Source organism: Phalacrocorax aristotelis, chromosome 3 (assembly GCF_949628215.1).
Source record: "Phalacrocorax aristotelis chromosome 3, bGulAri2.1, whole genome shotgun sequence".
Taxonomy (NCBI): domain Eukaryota; kingdom Metazoa; phylum Chordata; class Aves; order Suliformes; family Phalacrocoracidae; genus Phalacrocorax; species Phalacrocorax aristotelis.
In genome coordinates, this window is record NC_134278.1 from 124,285,276 (window position 1) to 124,306,481 (window position 21,206).

The following is a 21,206-nucleotide window of genomic DNA, read 5'->3' on the forward strand; positions in this document are numbered from 1 at the left end:
GGGGAGCAGGGGAGCGGGGCGCTTCTCGGCCTGCGCCAGCCGCCCACCCGTGACCGGCAGCTGCCTGGCCCCGGCCCTAGAGCCACGCGTGCCCGTGGGCTATGGCTGACAAGCGCTCAGGTAACAACTTGGTCGCGAAGTTAATCCGGCTCCTTAACGCTACCGCAAGCTTCCCCCGAAAAAGCTTCGCGTCCTCTATGCCTTGCCTTTGTGGGACCTTTGCGACGGCCCAACTCCGTCCCCTCCTAGCAAGACGCATCTCCCGCACCCAGACCCAAATGCAGCGTTCAAAGCCGATGGGGCTGTTTGTTGCTCCAGGACTGTGGAGTTTCTGAAACCTGGAAATCCTTCACCCATCCCCAATCTTCTACCCACAGCCCCAAGGCTGTGCTTTTATCCTCCCGTTCCCTCACAGGCGTCACGAAGTGTGCTTTTGGCTGTTTCAGTCTAGTAGGCAGGTAGGGCAATGAAGTCCCGGGTAGTTCTACAGCTCCTGCTGTGTTCACGTGCTGCACAGGGAAAAGATGAGCACAAAAATAAAGGCTGCAACAGAAAAGGCCCACAAAAGTAAGTCGCCATATCCTGTTCAATTACAGGCATGCGGTACTTCTTTGCCTTGCAGGAAGCAGTGCACATGGCTATATAGCAAAGTTACAATGGTATTCAGCCACTCTTGTCACAAAGACCATTTCAATATCTTAGCTAGGTAACATCCAGTCGTCTATTCTACAATTTACCAGCACAAAACCAGCCATACCAATTCATATCTCCTTGCTAGAGTTCTGCTAATGGTTGTAGGATAGCTGCTGTACCTCAGCTTAGCTATATTAGATTTGAAGGATTCATTCACAGAAAGATAGCATTTCTTTTGAGGAGAACTGCAGAAATGAGCTGTTCATATTTAAGAGCAGCAAAGCAAATCACTTGGGGAAATCCTTAGAATCATGTATGGTTTTAAGAGAGGACCAAAAACTATTGTCTGATGTCAGTGACAGCAAAAAGCCTGCTGTGCAATTTATACAAAATTCCGCTGCACTTTTTTAAGAGATAATAGAGGTTCCTAGAGCCTGAACTACCACTTAGTTTTCCTTTGAAGTTATTGTTCCAGGCATTCTAGTTTAAAGAGTATAAAATTTTGATAAAACCAGACTGACAAAGTACATGAACTGCCTTCACTTCTCGGTATTAGAAAGCAGCCTCAAAGCAGGTTTGAAAGTTCAGTTCATACAGCAGGGACAGAAAAGATGCTGAAGGGCTGGAATAAGAAAGCAGTGGTACTGAAAGGAGGAGCAATAAGTGGAAGTGTTTCTAAAAGAACCACAGAAAATAAAGTTTCGCTACTTTACTACTGCTTCTGGCTCAGAGCTCTTCTACTTTTAGGAAGAAACCATCCAAGGGAAATTTGGTGATTTAAAGTATGCACCAGCTCTTTCCTGAAGCAGGACAGCTGTTTGGCTAATGTGCTGATCACCTCTTTGAGGGCTGAGTCATAGGCAGTTTGTGAAATTTGCAGGAAAATCCCTGTTTCAGCTCCCAGACCTAATGCACCACTGACAATGAGTCAGGTTACAGCTTCAGTAGCCTTGCACTACACTGCAGCTGTTTTGTTCATAGACTGTCATTTTGCTGCTTGATTTCTTGTGACTGCTATTTTTAGCATCATTTACTAATGGCAGTCATGATGGCAGATAACAAAATCTTCCCTCATTTCTACAGTCCAAGTCCTAATTCCGGCTTTTGCTTTTAAAGCTACATTTGGACACGCACACAACCATTGCTGGGGCTGTGTATAACCCTGTCAGCACAGTCTGACTCCCTGTGTCGCAGCAGAATTTTGCTTGCTGGAGAAACAGAAGTCCTGTGTCAAGACAGAAGCAGACAGTTTCAGCTGAAGCAAATTTAGCAGCTACTCTTGGCCAAAAAGTAGCATTTGAGGGAGGACCCTATTACCCTTAAGAAATTTTACCTGTCTTTCCTGCCCAACTACAAGAACTGGGAGAGGAATATAACGACAAGACACCAGCAGCGCAGGAGCTGCTACTGCACGTCAGCTGGTACCATACCCAACCAGCACTACTGAGCACAGCCTTTTTGAACTTCCTGCTTATTTTCAGTGCTAATTAGGTGATCTCCAAATCTTACATATTCCCTCTTGGGAACCAAGAACGCCTGTGATTCATCTCATTAAAAACTGAAATGTGATCTTTTATAGATTTAGCTTTCCATTCTGTTTTCCCTTTCCACTTTGGAGAAGAGATGGAGTTAACACTTGAGCAGCAGTGTCAGACCACAACCCAATAATTAGGACAGACTGATGGTGCCTGGTACCATTTCCACAGAGCTTTCGGATCTATGTGACTGAGCATAATAGTGAAAATGAATTTTTAGTTGAGGTAAGTATTGTGCTCACTGAGTCTGATGTCAGTAAAACTGGATTTGATACAGTTTGTTACAATCACCTGTATCATTGTAGCATGCTTCAAGGTAAGCTTCTGACAGTGACACAGGCCATGCTGGTAACAGTTAAAGCCCACTCAGAAATCTGGGAAAATTTAATTAAACTGGTGACCAGGCTTTTTTTTTTTAACCCCTTCTCACATATTCAGTCAGGTGGTTTAACAAACACCACTTTATTAAAAGGCAAGCACAACCACAGACTATTGTGAGCCTTCCGGTAATTTCTTGGTAAAGGATCTGTTTGCTCCTTTCTTCCTGCAGGAAACACCTCGTCTTACATCTGCACTTCTCCAAAGCAGAGGCTGGTGCCTTCCCTGGTGTGCGGCAGACCTGCATCGAAACTGCACCAGAGCCAGCAGCATTGCAAGCTGCTCTGCCCTTTGTGAGTCACTCCAGCAGTGCTCTGGCTCTGCTAGCTGCCTTAGCTCTCTGCTGCCATTTGGCTATCTGCTCCTGCTCTCCAGTTCCTCCCACTTCTCAGCAGAGTGCCACAAAGCACATGATTCCATGCTATCCTACTTCCTCAAATGAGACTTCCTGAGCAGGCTTCCTGCCCTTCCTTCCCAGCTTATAACCTGTACCTCTCAGGGTAGCAAGTCATTGCCCAGTTAAACTAATAATATATGTAGTCATATTTGGCCCAATATTTTATACACAGTTCCAATTATAAAATTTGCAGCAATTAATAGTGAGCTACTTAAAATAGAGAAGTCCCGGGACATGACACAAACACACTTCAAAATTTCTCACAGGTCCCTTTTTGTTCAACTCTCCTCCTCTCCACAATTCAAACACCATTCTTCCCTTTATCTAAGAAGCTGCTTTTCCTTTTAGGCCTACCCAGCACTTTCTGTAATAGGTTACTAGTGGTTTGCCAATGTTAAGATATGCTTATTTACTTTTTTCCTAGCCTATGTACCAAAGCCTGAAGCTATGCTGACTTTAGGGGTAGGGCTGGCAGCCCCACTGGCTACATTTGTCCTCCTTCTGATGCGTACGGTACCATAACAGCTTCCTAGGTACCGCTGCACTCTTGAGGTTGGTACAACGCATCTATGGTCTGGTAGAGACAAAACCGGCTGTACCACATCAAGTCAAAGGGTCACATACCCACAGCCATTATGGATAGTGGCCATCACAAGCTGCCTAGAGGAGCAGAGTGAGAAACGAGGCGAGCACGCAGTACGACACCACTCAGCTTCTGACCATCAGCTGTTTAGAACTTTCTGACCCAGAGGTTACAATTGCACCATCTTACTGAATAAGCAGACCGTGAATTTGCCCAATTAATTTTTAGGTCAATGACACCACTTTTGGGCCTTCACAACATGATCCATGGCAGCATGTTGTATACTTTAATGAATCACTGTCTGAATATCCTGCAAGAAAAATTCTGTCCCAAACCAGAAACTTCTCACCACCGTACATACCACTTATATGGTTACGCACCACTATGGCCGTTCAATATTAATAAGCTCAATGGCTCTCTGCAGGTCTCATCAAAAGTCTTTAACAGGCTAGTAACAGGTAGAAAATATGGGTTACGACAAGTTTGTTTGTCCTCACCCGAAGCTGATGGTTACACACGTTATCTAGCTTTGCAGTGAGGCAATCAAAGTAGGCTGCTAGTCCCCATTAAGAAACCTTCCCAGTGGAAGTTACTCTTTGCTAATCTTTTTTATATTGTTGTGTGGTACCAGAATAACTGTAATTTCTTCCCTTAGTTAACACAGTACTACAGGCTGCAGTGGTAAAGCCTCTAGCACACTGTACTGTTCAGCATAAATTTTATGTGCAAGGACTTCACAGGATCTCAAAAGCCTGACATCGTTGTGTCTTCCACAGCTTTAGTGGAGCTGTTTGTGTATTACAGCATTTTCTGATGGAAATTATTCCCCTAGCTTCTTTGAAAGGCTTTAGATTTGAAGTGGACATAAGTCACCACTTCTTGGTACACCAACATTAAAATTTCAGTTGACAGCCCAGCTGGTTCAGCTGTTATTTAGTTACAAGTTAATCAGTGGTCTTCCGTAACTCTTCCTTGATACATCAATACTTAGCTGAAATCTTACAAATTGCAGAGAGCCAAATAAAAAGTCTTTTTTTTTTAATAGGCTTACCCATTCAAGAGCTTAAACTGCTACTACTACTTCAGAAACTAGTAAGTAGTCGATTGTTTTTGTTGCAATGCCTGCTTTTTCAAGAAAAAGGTTGAAGAGAAGCATAACAGCAAACAAGATACAAATTAGGTACGAAGGCCAAAGGATAAACGATGCAGAGAAGTCACTGGTCCTTTTGAAAACCAATTTTAGGCCATATAACCTTTAAAACATACATACCCCTTCTTTTTTCAAACCAGTGACACAACACACTAGGATTCTGAAAATAGTCAGGATCACTTCTTCATTTGTGTTGCAACAGCTCACAGAGCAAACTTGTGCCTATGCCTGCCCTGACCGCCCCCCGCAAAAGATGATCATGCCACAGTCTACACATAGTGCCTCAGTCCCTACCTACCCAAGGAGATAAAAAAAACAAGAAACACCATGTATGTGTGCAAAACAAAAAACTGTGATGTTCTCCGAACTAGAGACTGTGACCAAACTCAAGTTCCTTAGGACTACACGCTTCAGCTACACCATCATCCTCATTGCAGTTGCCTTTGGACCCCCTTGCTGGGACTCTGCAGTTAGAGAAGGGCTCACTTGCCCTCAGCATTGCTGCATTTTTAAGGGAGAAATGAGAAGGCTGTAGTATCACCTCTTACCATGAGATGGTAGGTGTTTTCTGATGGTTAGAGGGGAAAAGGCTTTTAATAGACCTTCAAGTTGGTGAACTTCTCATCTTCAGAGAAAGTAGAGACAAAAGTAAATTAGGACCAAAATAAAAATCAAACTATCTATGGGATTGTGAATGAACTGAAGCTTGAGAGGACTGGGGGAAGCCAACATATATTGAGCATAAACATGAAAATAAACCCTCAGCTTAGGCTTAAGATATTATTGCTAGTATAAGGGTGTGGGTCCCCTTTTTTATTTCTTATTCTTACCCTGGCTCTTCCTGTTAAGAAACTTTTTAGTTGTGTAAATGTGTTTTAAGTCATCAACAACATACAACTTTGGTTATTTTTGGAGACAAAAAGCATTCCCAAACTAAATATTGGGTAATTTTGAAGCAAACTCATAATAATAAAAAAAAGCACCTTTATGAGAATACGTGAAGTTGCATATCTACCTCATGCTGTACAGTGATACACAGAACACATTTATTCTTCCAGTTACTAACACGCTTGCCTGAACAAACCCAACACACCAATACTCTCTCATGTTGGAGTTCAAGAAGGCCAAAGCCAACCTTACTGACCCCATCCTAACAAGACTTGTGCTGTTTTGTCTTTCTCACGTTTAAGATTTTTATGCGACTCTTATTACCACAATAATAAATATACATTTACCCCAATGACCTGCCTTTGAAATCAAGAATTGCCATTTTACAAAGGTAAAATACAGAGATCAAACCAACTAGTAAGTCTGCCCGTCTGTTTAATTGCCCCTGCCCCAACAGAGAGTACAGGCAAGCCTTTCCCAGGTCCATCAACTCCATTTTGCCACCAGTTCCTTCCAAGATGAAGTCAGTCCCAGTCCTTAGCCAAGGTACAGGCTAACAAATACTACAGGCACCACCTTTCCAAATAAATTCTTAGTGCTCCTCATATTCAGCCTGTCCGATCAGTAAGTAGATCCATACCTTCCCTACCCAGCTAAGGCTAACAACTGACCATAGCCATGCTATCCGGACTAGCTGAGCTCAGGGGCAAGGAAAAGCACTTTCCTGTCAAAACAGGCAACAACCCCAAGTCCTCATTTAATGGTGCTCTGTCCTACTGTCCAAAACTGACCCAAAACTTAAGACTTACAAAATATATTGAAAGCAGTTGTGAATAACTAATTGCTTTTCCTTTCTGGACAGAGCACATGATATGCTACAAAAATTACAGAATTAGGCTGCTCTTCAAATTATTATAGATGTCATGCACTTTCTTTGACCTTGTTTAAACAATTCTGCTGTCTGACAAATTATTTCCAACTATGTCTGAGCAAAAGTCAACTTAAACCACCATAAGGCAGAATTTACTTTTTTTTTCCACTTGCTAACAGCTTGACTTGGAACTGTGGGAGGCAGTTTGAGACAGTGAAAAATATGCAGTCTCTTGCACAAAGCACTGCCCAGACTGAGCTGCAGCTCTCCATTATTCAGTAATGATTGAGGAGGAAGTATGGTTTACAGATTCTGTACAACTTCCAAGCAAGCACCTGGGGCCATGCTGACTACCCTATCCTTTACGGTAGACTTCCAAAAGAAAGCCCAAAACCCATTTTGCATTCCTCTCCACAGATCAAAGGGAAGTGCATGCAGCAAGCAAGGCAACTGGATACCGTCACCATTTTGCTAGGGATGCCCCATGGTTGACCTCACAGCAAAACTAGGGGCTCCTGGAGTACAGGACTCTACCTTTGCTGTTGAACAAGTTATTAGGCTCATCATGCCTTAGATAAAGCTGCAGGAATGAAAGAATATAGTGGCTTGGACATCTTCAGAGAAGCTAAAGTGGGTTGGAAGGGCCACTGATTATCCTGCAGGCACAGAGATGGCAGCCAAAGAACTGGAAATCCCAGAAGGGAAAGCGGGTCTCCTACGGGAATAGGCGAAAGATATAACGGAACAAAACTGATAGTCCAGCAGAGCCTTTTCAGTGCCCATGTGATAACCTTCATCATCGGATTGGTTATTAGTTCAGGGAAAGCTCACCCAGTGTAGGTTTCATACCTCTCCATAGTTAGTAACTCTGCTGCAAGTTTCTAGATAAACATCTTTGTTCACCATCTTATCAAAATTAAATCAATTTTCTTATGGAAAAGATAAAAAAGTGCATCTTCCTTTCTTGAAGAGCAGTATCTGTTGAAAACATAGGGGCTTTAAGATGCCGTGAATCTTGTATATAAGATGATTTTTACACAGCACAACTAGTTGATAGCTTAGTGGTTCCAAGGTGACTGGTGAGAAGGAAAACAGCTGTTTTCCTAGCTGTAATAAAAACAAATACAATGAAGTCAAACATTGACAATCTATATTTCTTCTAAAAATAGTATACATTATGACAGAAGATAAAAGAATAAACTGAACACTCAGACCCAATATCTTGTAAACAGATATAAAAGTAAAAAAGTGTGTACATCTCAATTCATGCCATACAAAGAGGAAAAAATATTTCAAGTATACTAATGAGTAATCCAGTGTGTGACAAAGTTTAAGGCTAATGTTTTCAACCTTCAGTGTTGAATTTATACAGAATGCACATAACTCTCACAAGCAGCTTTATTTCCATCAGACATGAATCCTTGCAGATGACATTGACTTTTCAAGAGCTTCAAGGGATCAGAACTCATTTTCCCAAAAGTGTTTCTTCAAAATTTTACAAGTTTTAGCCAGAAAACAGGAAAAAGGGGTAGGTTTCAGTTGAACGTCTTGATTCAGAAATGCTGCTGCATCATTTCATGTTCCCATTGTGAGTCTTAGGTGAGGGCTCCAGCTCCTTGCTGGACTTGATCTACCAAAAGCAGAGCATACTGTAATACTACACACATATAGCTGTGATATGTTATGGGAGAGGAAAGCTGTTGGCATACATGCCGGCACTCATCACTCAGAGCAACATAACACATTGACACATGATCCTAAATCATGCATATAATAGGCCCAAGGTATGGGAATTATGTTAGACAAGCTGCATTAGGAGCTATTTGCAGGTATGTGGTGGAAGCCTCTGTAGGAATTGAAAATAGCAGGCAGCCCAGCCACAGCAGTAGTCCTCAAAGCTGATTCTACTGCTCCTAACTAAAGACAGAAGATTATTTGCAAAAGTTCGAGTTGATAGACATCTATTGGGAAACCACCGTTCCTAGTAGGTTAACATGAAACGTTTGAACTACAGCCCCAATAAGACACAGCAGTACAATTCCCTCTTTAAAATATGGCTAGAAAACTTCCTGTTCTAAAGAGTAGCAGATTTTTTGAGGAATGGTTAAAAAAAGAAAAGTTATTAAAAATTCCAGTCTTCCACAAGCTTTTAAAAAAAGAAAAAATTCAAACCTCAAATTTAGGCCAGTCTTTTCACCTTGAAACTAGATCTTCAGCTCTCTGAATTCACTAAAATAAAGCTAATTTATGTCACCCCAGAACTAGTGCCTGACAATAAAAATGTTAGTCTTTACTTGCAGCTCCTCTATAACCATATCCCCAGTATCTATATAGTACAGTATTACTAGAAGTCCCTTTTCATTCTCTTACAGTAAGAAACTCAGTACACAGCATTAGACTTCTCTCAGCTTTGCTACTAATCTTAGTCACTTCTACTCGAGAAAAGTAAACAGTGCATCAACCTGTACCCCCTTCTAGTTTTGCCCCACATCTTGACATACATGTTCACCAGTGCTTCGGTATATACACCTACATACATATTAGTATTGTCTGAGTTGCTTTTAGCAAGGGTAATAACTAGAACTATTTTTAAGTCACAACATTTTTGTGTGGCATTATAGCTATAAGATCAATTATACAATAAGATGTATAAAGTATTTTCAGGTTTTTTTAAACGTTAAACACAGAAGAATAGTAGGAAAAAAGACCAATTTCTAAACTATTTAAAATGTAAACAGTGTAATTCAGAGTATGAAAATTCTTTGAGAAACATCAGTCTAAACCACCATTAGTGCTTTAATAACCATCTACCTGCACTGTAGATTAATTCACCTATTAATTTCCCATTAGAGTGGCTTTAATCAATACATAAACTTGTTCTAGTTTCACGCAAGTGTGCAACTGCTTTGGTGTAGGACAGAAAGCAGGTCAATCCGTAGAACTGTAAAGAAAACCACAGCCTGTGAAAAAGAATTTATGCTCAATATAAAGGATATACTGTGGGTGAGGCATTAACTGTCACCTCACACTGAAAAGCAAGATGCATTTGAGGTAAACAATAAGTGCACTCAGAGTGCCTATTGTCTTCAAAACTTTGGAAAGTAATTTTAAGTATAAAGCACTTTAATTGTTGGTTTGGGTTTTTTTTTTGTCCCTAGTAGTTATGGGCTAGGAAGTCTCTCTGAATTGCATGATATCTTCTATAGCAAATATATACCCTATGATGCAAGAAGTACGCAAATAATTATTTTGTTTAACATCTTCTTGTTTATAGAAGAGATTTAAAGCTTAAGTTGCCTGAACTTGACATTGAAACACTGAATTAATTGTAACATGCAAATCAAAACTGCTGCTTGGAACACTGAGGTGTTCCTGTGCCAAAAACATTGTCATAAAGCTTAAATTTATTTTATTAATTTAAAAAAAAAAATAAGGAAAAATGACCCCTCATCATCTACTAGGTAGAACATATGAAATTGCGGAAGGGCCACCAGAAAGGCCAAAAGACTTGCCTTCTAATTGTGGCTTTCCCAATAGCAACAGCACACAACTGACATGGTTCACAAAAGCTGCAATAAAACCAGTGGTCTGGCTTGTTCATTTCTCTTCTGCTTAGGAAGCCTACAAACAGCAGCAAAGAAAGTGAAGGCATTTGTAGACTCCAGAACACAATCTGCATTATTCCATCCATTTTTGGACAGTTATCTTTGCAACCCTGAGGGCACAGAACATATATATGTGTATACAGTATGTATAGCCTACACAGTATACAAACCGTCAGTACGGGCTCTCTCTCTTGCAAGGGAATCTTCCCATGTACTAGTAGCAGCTAGTCCCAGCGATTAACACGTACGGACTAACAACTTTCTTTGACCTAGAAGTCATTCTGGTAAGTTCTGTTCCCTCTCTTGGGCCATTCCTCCTCCACCCATTTCAGCAGCACTTTCACAACATCAATTCTCTTATAAAATTTACAGAGATCGATCAGCTGCTCCACAGTCCTGTCACTGTTCCGTAGCAAAAACTCCAAGGTGGGACTCTGGGGCTTCTGTTCAAGGAAACACAATTCATCATAAGTCATCCCCCACTTGCTTGCTAAATTTCTCCAGTTTTTCACTGTTGGGTGGCAGGGATCCAGCTTTAGCCTCACTGTGTACAACAAGTCCTCATCATTGAGCATGTCGCTGATGGTTGGTGCACGGAATAAGCACAAGGAGCAGGTGCCATTTTCCTTGCAGGTTTTCTTGAGATCTGCAGTGAAAACCATTACATAGGGAGAAGTTAGGATTTATTGCTGTGGTTTCACTGGGAACAAAAAGTTAAAAGCAAAGGGTTAAAGAGTATTATATTCCTGTTAATTGTTTCTGAAAAACTCAGAATAGTGACATGTAATGACTTTCCTTATGAAGTTTTCATGAAAATAATTTTCTAAGACTTCTGTCTTTGCTACGCTCGGTGGCTATAATCAAAAGGATAGTAAATTTTAAAGTACCATATTTATGCTTTTATAGAAAAGGCATGCAATTCAATCCAGTGTGTGAGCTGGGGTATTCCCCTTTTTTGTTTTTGGGAACCACGTAGCTTCCTTGAATCTGCCATAACCCCTGCTTATATCACGAACAGGATTATGCGCGCATTATGTGCATCTTGTACACATACGTTGTAGGATGAAGGAAAAGGTTTTGCACTTCTGAGCTGCTGCCTTCATAGCAACATGAAATATATGCATCAGGAGAATGCCTGCTGACAGCTGCAAACACAACTAATATCTAGTACTTTAACACAATGAAAAAGTAGAAATGTTCCTTTGCTTTGTAAGGGCTCTTACAGTAAAAGCTGTCCCTGTTCTACCATGCAAACCTATTTTAAATATATATTATGGAATGAAATAAAGTGCGTACTTCTCCATGTGTGAGAAAAAAAAATATCAAGTTGCTAGAAGTAGGTCATGATATATTCCAAAATCTGCATCAAATACCGAAAATTGCCATTTAGGTCTCCCACACACAACAGTCAATATCTCCCCTCAGCATTGTGAACAATGTGATTCTATCAGACTATATTAGACATTAATAACCTGTAAATGCATGTAGAAACCAGTTCTAGTCACACTTCTAGTCAAATACTAAGACCTTTAATATTGCAGTGATGTAGGGCACCGTTTGAGCATTTCCGCTGCAGATATGACCTTAACTCCTCCTGCTCCTTTTTGAAGGCAGGGAGAATTTGCTATGTCCAAAGAGTAGGAGAAAAAGGATGCAGCCTAGAAGCATTTTCTAAAGCTTCTGCCCTCCAGCCTTGTTGTACAGCTTGAAATAGAGAAGTAACTGGTCCTACTTGGTATAAAACTATTTGAAAAAGGGACACTACCATAAGAAAACTGGTATTAATGAAACAAGTGATTAAAAACAACAACAGAAACCAGTGACATGCAATTTAAAAGTGCTAGATCAGTTCTGGTCTAAGACCTGACTTGATTCTCTGGCAAAGGGCAAAGCTGGTACTTGGTGCCACCTACTCATACAGACAACAGCATCATTAAGGGTTTTTTTGGTTGGTTTTTTTTTTCTTTTTAAATTTGCAGTAATTGTCAGATTGTGTGAAAATTCCAGAAAGATGGTCACATTGTGTTCTTTTTTATTCTGAATATTAGTGCCGATAAAGCAACTCAGCTGAATGTAGCTTCTGCATGCACTTTGGTTTTGGTTTTTAAGGGAAGAGCAGGCTATTGTTATTTTTGTAACATCGCTCATCGTCTTGCTTTTTTAGCAGGCCAAATACAACTTCTGAAGTTTTTGAACAAGTTAGGACATGCAGCAGCAACACTGCTGCAGACACATAACTTCGTACAAATGCTCAGATTCCCTGTTAAGGGGAAATATGTTCTAGTAGCATCTTTGCTCACAGCTTTTCCACAGGCTTTGCAGCTGTTCTCTACAGAAATATGTTCTGTGAACTATTCTCCTCTTCTTCTGTACCTTAAACTCTTGCTGAAGTGAGGCAAAACTTGCTTGCTTCACTCATACCAAGATTTAGTTATACAAGCAAGACAAAATGAATGTAATCCAATCAAAGTTCTGGCTGAGCTCAAAGGGCAGGTGAGCACCCTATCTGAATTTCATTTTATTTTGCTTTGCAAGGATGCCAGAGTAAGTATTATCCTCCAATGGAAGCAGGGAAGAAGGGGTAAAGACAACACAGAGCACAGTTACAGGTAAACAAAACTAAACCAACCTGCTGCTTGTGCTGTACCATGTGCAGGCTTACAACAGCATTATAAAGAATCCTGCTTTTCTAAGATGCCCTGTGTTAGATACTGATGAGCAAATGATGACCTACCCACCTAATTGCATGATCCTAACACTGCATAATAGGACAAGCTTCTTTACTAATAGGAAATTCTCAGTTGTTCATTGTTAGATTAGCAGGGCTGTATATCACACACATGCACTCCACCCTCAGCTGAGCTCATATAATTATGGAATGAGCCCCCACAGCCCGCTGCCAGCTTCTGCTCTCTCCAGGTAGCTGTTTACAGATTCCTTCCAAAGGTAGATGTACTAGATGTATTCGGAAGGCCCAACTTACGTTTTGTATGGTCTGCATTATTGATCACCACCACCTTTAGAACAAAGAGGAAGCTATAAATGACACTGGTAATGAAATGATCTCCACAAGCATTGACTACCTAGGCAGTTCTTGGTTATGACAAATAGCAGTTTTTAATACAGTGCTTTCAAAGACAATCTAGGAATAAAATGTGTAGAACAGTAAAGCTGACATATTACCTGAAAGTGATTCATCACTATGGTTTTGTGTGTCTTTGTCTTCTGGCTACAAAACAGAAAACAAATATAAATCAAAACAATGTATTTGAAAACCAGAATAGCTATTTGGCTAATTTACACAGTGTCAGGGGATTACTTAGAAGAATCCTGAGCTGCTTGTAAAGACAGACAGGTAGCATATCTGGTTTTGAGGAGTCACTGACAATCTGCAGTCTTTTCAGGCAGCATTTTCATGCTTTGGCTCACAGAACTTCCCTGTTGGTTGTATCCACTGAACAATGTCATCTTTACTAATGATATGTTATAGCGTTACATCTTTTGAGTAATTTGTTCTTAATCCCTCAACAGCCATTCAACAATTCATATGGCTTGATTAAAAACATTTTTTAAATGCTTTGTAATGAAAAACCGAGAATTTTGCCTGTAATGAGAATCAGTAAAGGACTGCTTCACTGGTCTAGGAAGCATGGGAGAGTTATTTTTACAAATTTCTTTACATATATAGGAAGCTTTTCCAGACAACAGGTGGACTTGAACATTTCAGCTGGTTCATATCTAATGCCCCCCTTGTTTGAGGTAAATATTTGCTCAGTGGCTTTTTGCCTTCTAATTAAACATAATAAAATTACTTAGCAGCTTGAGACTGCAACACACGTTGCTTTCGACATAGAAGAACTGAAAGGTTACAACATTTAAAAACTGGAAGGACAGCACCTTGATCCTAGAGCTGCGGGAAACTGCAGCTGCCCTTACTTTAAGCGGGTGTGGAGCCAGGGGGAATAGCTTTCTTCTGTTGAGGACTTAAAGATGAAAGCAGAAGGGGATTTTCCCCTTAGATAGCTGTAATAAAGTATTGTCGATTTTTTGTAGTGCGTCATTCTTCCAAAACTATAACAGCAGGCGGCTTTAATATTTTGCAGGTTGTGCGTGCAAACACAAGTCAACTGGGTAACAATACAGTGTAATAAGATACTCTATTCCTACCTGCTACGCCATCTTTACTAAGAAATCCACTAAAAATAGAATATAGGCAGTTTCAGTTGATATAGTGAACACGCATACATTCACAGTCCAATTCTAAAGAAGGTAAACCACCTCCAAAATACTTAAAAACTTTGTTAGGAAAGGAAAAGTTTGCATACTGTTTTCAGGATTTCTTTATTTCCTGAAAACTGCAAAATCACACATGCAACGTCAACTCACCCCGTTCAAGAGAGATCTAACACTGCACATGCCATTTGCAACAGAATACTCCTTGCCATTATCTCCTAGTAGTTTACTTTTCTGCTGGCACTGAGTAAGTTTTCTCTGGCCAGAGCTTTTTAAACATGAACTTGGCCTTCATGGCAACATGTGAGCACCCAAAGTTTAAGAAAAATTAAATCTGGAGATCCCGATTATAGTCATTGTCTCCATTCCCACAAATTCCTTAAAAAGATGAAACATTATTACTGAGCCCTGAGGAGCAAACCCCCAGAAGGGTGATTCATTGGGAGAATGAGGAGCTGCCCATCACAACTGAGCCTCCCCAGAGATCTGTTTCAAAAGAAACAAGCAAGCAAATAAAAACAAAATGGAAGAAATAAAGGGAAAGTGGGTACTGTTCACTTAGTTTGCAATAGCTACGTTGCTGCCCTGAGCTTCAGTAACATTTTCCAGACTTCATGAATTCATGAAAGTTCAAACTGTATTGTGAAAGCTAATACCTAATTGCCTTTAAGAGATGTCATTACACTAATGTCTTGTGATTAAAGAAATAACAAGAGAGGCTAGTACTGCAAAAAGTACAAAGAAAACCAGGCATACTTACCTGTGCCATATCTCTGTGTTCAAAATTCGTATTTTTACTGATCAGTTATTATCCACTTTTATCAAGTCAGATGCACTCATGTTTGTTCAAAATAATTTTCTTGTAATGTAATTGCAATAAGACAACGTAGTGCTACTGCCCATTAAATGAAGGTATTAAGCAAGAATATTTTTGCCGACAACTAAAATCCAATCAACCTCTACAGGTCTAATCAAAGCCATAAACCTATGCACAGTCTCAAGATAAGCAGAAGTTTTTCAGCTCTGTAGAACCATTAACACCCTAATACAGAGAAATATCTTTATAGTGATTCTAAACTGGCAATAAATGCTCTCTTCTTGATGATGGGAATGAGACCGTTACCTCCATCATCTGTGAAATACATAACAAACCCATGCTTGTTTCTGGTGAAATTCAGCCGGGACTCTGGCATAAGGAACTCCTTTTAATTCTTCATCTCACTGGAAAATGCTCATTCATTTCTTTTCTCCAAGTTTTCTGCTCAACCCAAAGAGAATCAATTTGAAATTCAGCAAATAACATTCACTTGAAAGATGGTAACCATAGAGCATGGGGGTCACTCAGCATTGCCCACCCTGTGGCAATGTAAGACTTCACAAACTGCAGAGAGTGTTTCCACTACAGGAAGAGCAGTGTCCCAAAGTCAAACCAGAATAGTCAAATGCCTCCCTAAGGTCAAAACACAAAGAGTCCAACACCTAGAATTCCTTACTACTTCACTTATTCTCTGCCCTGGCTCTATTTTCATCAGGAAAGAGGGAGAGCATGCATGACAAAGCCTTAACTCTTTGTCAGCTCTTCTTCAGAGCATCTACACACTAATCAAAACCTAATTAAACTACAAAGTACACGCTAATGATTAAATAACCTTTCTTTTGCTCTTCTCCACAGAAGCTCACTTCCTTGAACTCTTGAAAAGAGAGCCTGTTTCTGGTCTGTTTTACTGAGTAATTCCATGCTCTCCAGTATAGTCTGAAAATATATTTCTTTGTTAACATACTTATTTAATCAACAGCAGAAACATAGTTCACATTCAGGTATCATTTTTTCTTACCTGTTGGATTAGGCCAGAATCTGACGTAAGGGTCTTGATGTTGACAGATGCAATTTCCAATGTAACTTGATCTGTTAGGTATTCCTCATCTAAGACAAAGACTGTGAAACACTAGTCTTCCACCCAAATACAAATTTAAATAGTAAGACTGTCAAACATCAATTACAGGTGTCTAGCATATAAAATTTAGCTCCACATCATGATCAGTAACTGGGAAATCCTGGATTAAAAGCCCAAAATATTAAATTGGCAGAGACTCAACAATCATGAAGAGCATGACCGTGTGAAGAAGAATAATCCTTGCAGACATCAGATATTAGTGTATCAATTGTTTTTTAAACAAACACCATACTATTTTTGAAGCAAGAGTCACATTGTTTCAGAAAGCTGACCAGAGAATATTAACCAAACCAATACATCAAAGTAGGACGAAGATGACTGTCTCAAGTCAATATAATCCCTTTTTGCTTTGCTTTTCTCATCACGCTTACAATGATCATTGTTGAAATAGGTACTACACAAATATTTACTTTTTATTCTGTCCCTTTGTAAATTAGGCTCATCCTACTTACCTCTACTACATGGGAGTTTTCTGAAGCACTGAAATAATCCATTTCAAAGGGTGTTTATCAACTGCCCTGGAAGTCCACTGAAAAGCACAACATTCTCCAGTACAGCATAAACTATTTACCTTTCAAGCTTCACATCAGCCCTCAAAATAGGGGTAAAAGGGATGGATGCATAAGCCCTCTGTGAACCTTGTGCAAACAGACAAATTTCACTCTGCATGATTAATAAGGTCCTCATCAATAAGCCATTTGTATAATTCCCCTGGGTCAGGTACTGACCAATCATTAACACGAGCTTAAAAGAGGTTATATTCTACAGAGTTTTACATACAAGAACTCTCTATGGTGATGACTATGTTTGTAGTGCTGGTATATTTCCATTTTCTATGTGTTTAGTGGTAAGATCTCATTAAAGATCAGCTATTATCTTTATGAATCATCAGATAATAGAAAGAAGACATATTTCCTTATCTCACTCAAGAAATCGATCAGAATCAAATAATTCATCCTTACACTTGCAAGAAAAAAAAACAAAACCACAAAACCAAAATTATGATTTTCCTCTTTTTCTGGTTTTATAAGACTGTTGAAACTTAATGCCAAATAGTATTCCACTCCCAGCAGGGTAAGTGTTTAATAACAATCATCTTTATGAGTATAGGTCCAGAGACCCAAAAAAAAAAAATATCCAAAAAGGTCATCAAAATGGGCATCAAAATTCCACTTCATTTGTATGGCAATGTTACGTGTGAAATTTGATCTATATGTGAGTGGAGGTAGAATTATAATCAAAACATGATGTAGACGTTAAGCCTAGTCCTGCAAGATGAAGAGTTCCCTCAACTCACCTTTCATTCATAATCAGTAGAGGGTGCTAAGAATTTTAGTATGTTATGGCCCCCAAATGGTCCATTAATTACTGGACCTATAAAAGCAACAAAACAGGCCCTACCCCACCCCTGGCCAATGTACTCTATTCAAGCATTGTATCTGAAGCAAATATCATTTTGTGTTACACAGAATCAGACCTGCACATCTGTAACTTTTTTTAGCCCACAGATTCATATTTTTATGTCTGTACTTTTACAGAAATAGTTATGAAAAGTCATTCTGAGAAAAAAAAAATTAACCACAGAAACAAACAGAATATTAAGAGGTATTTGTATCACTTTCAACTCCAAAGGGGAAATGTCAAGCTATATTAGTACTTACATCTTTTTACACTTAGCAAGAGGAAGCAGAAACTAAAATTAAAAATAAACCCAAGTCATCTCCTTTCTACAGAAAGTGCTGAAATTTCTACTTCCTCTCAGCTTTCATTTTTAAATTAAACGCATTTAAAACATGCAATCTCAGATTTCAAACAACTTTGACAAGTTTGAAATTTAGGAATTTATCTATATAAATTTGAGGGGAACCTGATGTTATGGGTGAAATAAAAAACAGGGCATGGAAAATAATGTTACAGAGAAATTGCTTTAGTATTAAAAAACAATTTTGGAAGAACAAACCACATGGCTACAAATAAACAGAAAGTAGTTTATGATTTCAAATTAGTTTTCATCTCATGTTCTCCTTCTCCCTACTGAGCAGCACTTCTGAGAGGATGCTCATTTCCTCTGGCTGACTCCTTCAAGCCCCCAAAAATAGTCTCTAGCCTTTCTTTAACCGCAGTGATATATTGCTCATGCTCATCAGCAAAAGTTTCCATTGTGACTAGCTTCTGCATAATTTCCTGCGTCTGTCCCCTCTGCAGACTTGCTGTGCAACACAGGATGAAGAACACACTACCTGAAGAGCACTCCTCAACTGAGCCCCTGCCAGTGCATTCCCTGGACAAAAGCCAATGGTGAAGCCTGGGATGACAAAAGAAATCCCCCCCTGCCATGTCAAGGAAATCATGAAGGGGATATTCACACTGTTAAATCCAAGTATTTGACTTCAGTGAAGAACCTGAACTCCCTCACTCCATTTTCTGTGAGAAGAGGCAGGAACTTGTGCAGAGGGGACCTATATTATGTTTCCAAGTAGATGGGTTTAACACCTGCTGAAGGTAAAAGATGACACAGAGAATTAATTGGTTATAGGGCTGAGAATGCAATGAGAGGCAAGAGACCTGGAAAGTATTTCTGGATTATATTTCTGATAACCCAAAGGCACTGGTAATCTCTTCAAAGCCACTTTCTAACATTACCACATCTCTAGCATCTGTTCTCTGAACACTTTTTTTTGATTGCACCACTGTATTTTCCTTCTAGACTGAGAGCCAAGATCTTCTGATGATAGTTTTAGACTGACTTTAGTTCAAAACTAAACTTTGGAAGGAAATTTCAGAAGTTATATATATACACCAAACTGACCTTAAAAATACAGAAGATGACACTACATTTAAAACATAAACATCTAGGAAAAAGTAAGAATATTTCAATCTGTTGGATAACACCAATGATTTTATTGCACGTAACAACACTTATCTACGACACCTGATTAGACAGAATTTACAACACTTACCTTTAGGTACCCCTGTGTCTTGGACAGGATATTTTTCAGTCTGTCACAAAAAGGCAAGAGACACAGATGTTTGTTATTTTGAGTGTAATTCTGCTGGAGAAAGAGTATATAAAACTGTATGATTACAGTTGCATCTCTTAAATTTCCACTAGTTGATCTGTCTACAATCAGACATAGTAACAATTCTCTTATGTGAGAATTGAGATGCTATTAACACTACTGATTAGCACATAAAAAGTAACAGACATTGCTGCTTTCCTGCAGTATTTTTAAAGGCATTACTTTTTAGTGAAAAAGCAGAGGTTGGGAAAAAAATTTTGCATTTAAGTAGCAAGATAACCTAGAAAATGTAATGCATACCAGGAGGAATAGAGATGACTTCAAAAGCTCTTTTAGCAGATACAAGCTTTTACTAAAATGTTACTGTACTGAAAAAAAAAAAAAATTTTCCCTTCTGCCCTAAAATTAAGAAGCTGATTAAAATGCAATAGAAAACTATCATTACTGAGTTTAAAGGGATAGCTGCTGATTTCCAGGCATGTTATAACCTACTATTCTTCCTGAAATCCACCTCCTTCCCCATGACCCCTACCCTTATATAAAAGTAGGTGTGGCTTTTATAAAAGCTCATAACCAAGCAAACAGATTAAAGACATCTTAATTTAAGGGAGTAAGGGGGATAAACAAGCTTTCATTCATCTCAGACATAGCAACATTTCCCCTCAGCAAAAACCAGCATCTAATTTAGCCAGTTCACAAAATCAATCACAAAATCTATATCCTTTATTAAAACCTGCTACACAAATGCATGTACACAGACTGCAATAATGGATCCCAGTGAAGGATCGGCATTTAAAGTACCAGTGAAATTTCACGAGTTTCCTGCTGACTTCCTGTTGCAAGCTTCAAAATGGGAAGAAAACACCACGGCAAAGCAATAGCGTGCTCACTTGCCATCCATAAAGCAAACCAATGCATTTCAATCTGTCCATGTAACTAAATTAGACAAGCCTTCTCTGGGCTACACGGCACTGTAAATTTTCCCCAGAGTAAACAATCCATAGCAACATTAAAATGAAAAACTCTTAAAATACTTGACAGAATCTCATATTACTTTTACCTGATATGTGTCTCAGCGTAAGACTGACACGTTTAATATCCTAAGACACAACTTGTCATAAAGGTGTTGCTCTGCCAGCAAGCACTAGAGCGCGCTCTTTGGTCTCGCCCAAGGTTCACCCACGCCTGTTGTAAGGCACTGCTGTTTGGTCTTACCTTTCCATGACTTTAACTCACCAGAAAAAAAAAGTACAGGAAGACATAACACCTTAGTATAATCGAAATTTTAAACCCTAGGTGGGTTTTCTTATCCTTCCAACCCGTATAGACAGAAGAATGTCAGAACCAATCTGTTTTAGTTGTTGGGATTTTTTTTAAATTATAAACATTACGCTGTCAGTCTCTAGAGGCTATCCCACGGACAGCTCAGCTGATACCATCCAATTCTGCTTACAAACCAATTGGTATTTTTATTTACACTTTAACTGCACATTGTTACTAAATTAAACGTTGTTTATATAATCATACAGATAAGCAAATCCCTATACATACTCATAGTTTGAGTTAACATCCTTGAATGTTTTATCTCACTTCTGCATTACATAAGGATTGAAAGCTATAATGATTTGAATTGTATTAGACACATACCATTGTTAAGGAAAGAGTGCTTGGATCTGTATCCTCCACTGGCTCTTTTGCTGCATGATCTGCTGGAAATAAGAAAGCTTTATCACTGCATAATCCTCAAAACACTTGTCTGGCAATTCATATTTTACTTCTTTGTCTGACCAAGATAAAGCACAAGTACACAGCCAATACATGCATTATGTCAAATTACATTTCCACAAGAAAACATGACAAACTAGAATATCAAAGCTACTAGCATATAGATGAGAAACTACATGCAACAAGAAACCCAACTCTAAGCTAACAAAAGATAGACTAAAATGAAAATTTTA

At 39.2% G+C, this 21,206-nt stretch overlaps 1 protein-coding gene and 1 long non-coding RNA gene across 7 annotated transcripts in view; one reads left to right on the forward strand and one right to left on the reverse strand.

Moving 5' to 3' along the window:
• On the forward strand, positions 1-20,275 carry LOC142055448 (uncharacterized). Its single transcript, XR_012659932.1, has 3 exons — positions 1-120; positions 2,719-2,839; positions 18,434-20,275. It is a non-coding gene; the product is annotated as an uncharacterized LOC142055448 (long non-coding RNA).
• Positions 7,569-21,206, reverse strand: part of EDARADD (EDAR associated via death domain) — a 24,437-nt gene continuing 10,799 nt past the window's right edge. For 2 of the 6 annotated variants that reach the window (XM_075089435.1, XM_075089438.1), the window contains exons 2-6: positions 20,896-20,954; positions 19,189-19,228; positions 16,109-16,209; positions 13,224-13,269; positions 7,569-10,686 (exon numbers count right to left, since the gene is read on the reverse strand). In XM_075089435.1, coding sequence (XP_074945536.1) covers positions 10,310-10,686; positions 13,224-13,269; positions 16,109-16,209; positions 19,189-19,228; positions 20,896-20,954 — 623 coding nt within the window. In that variant the 3' untranslated portion in view covers positions 7,569-10,309. Of the gene's footprint in view, positions 10,687-13,223; positions 13,270-16,108; positions 16,210-19,188; positions 19,229-20,895; positions 20,958-21,206 lie in introns of all 6 variants that reach the window. The other 4 variants (XM_075089436.1, XM_075089440.1, XM_075089439.1 and 1 more) reach the window with 3 other exon arrangements.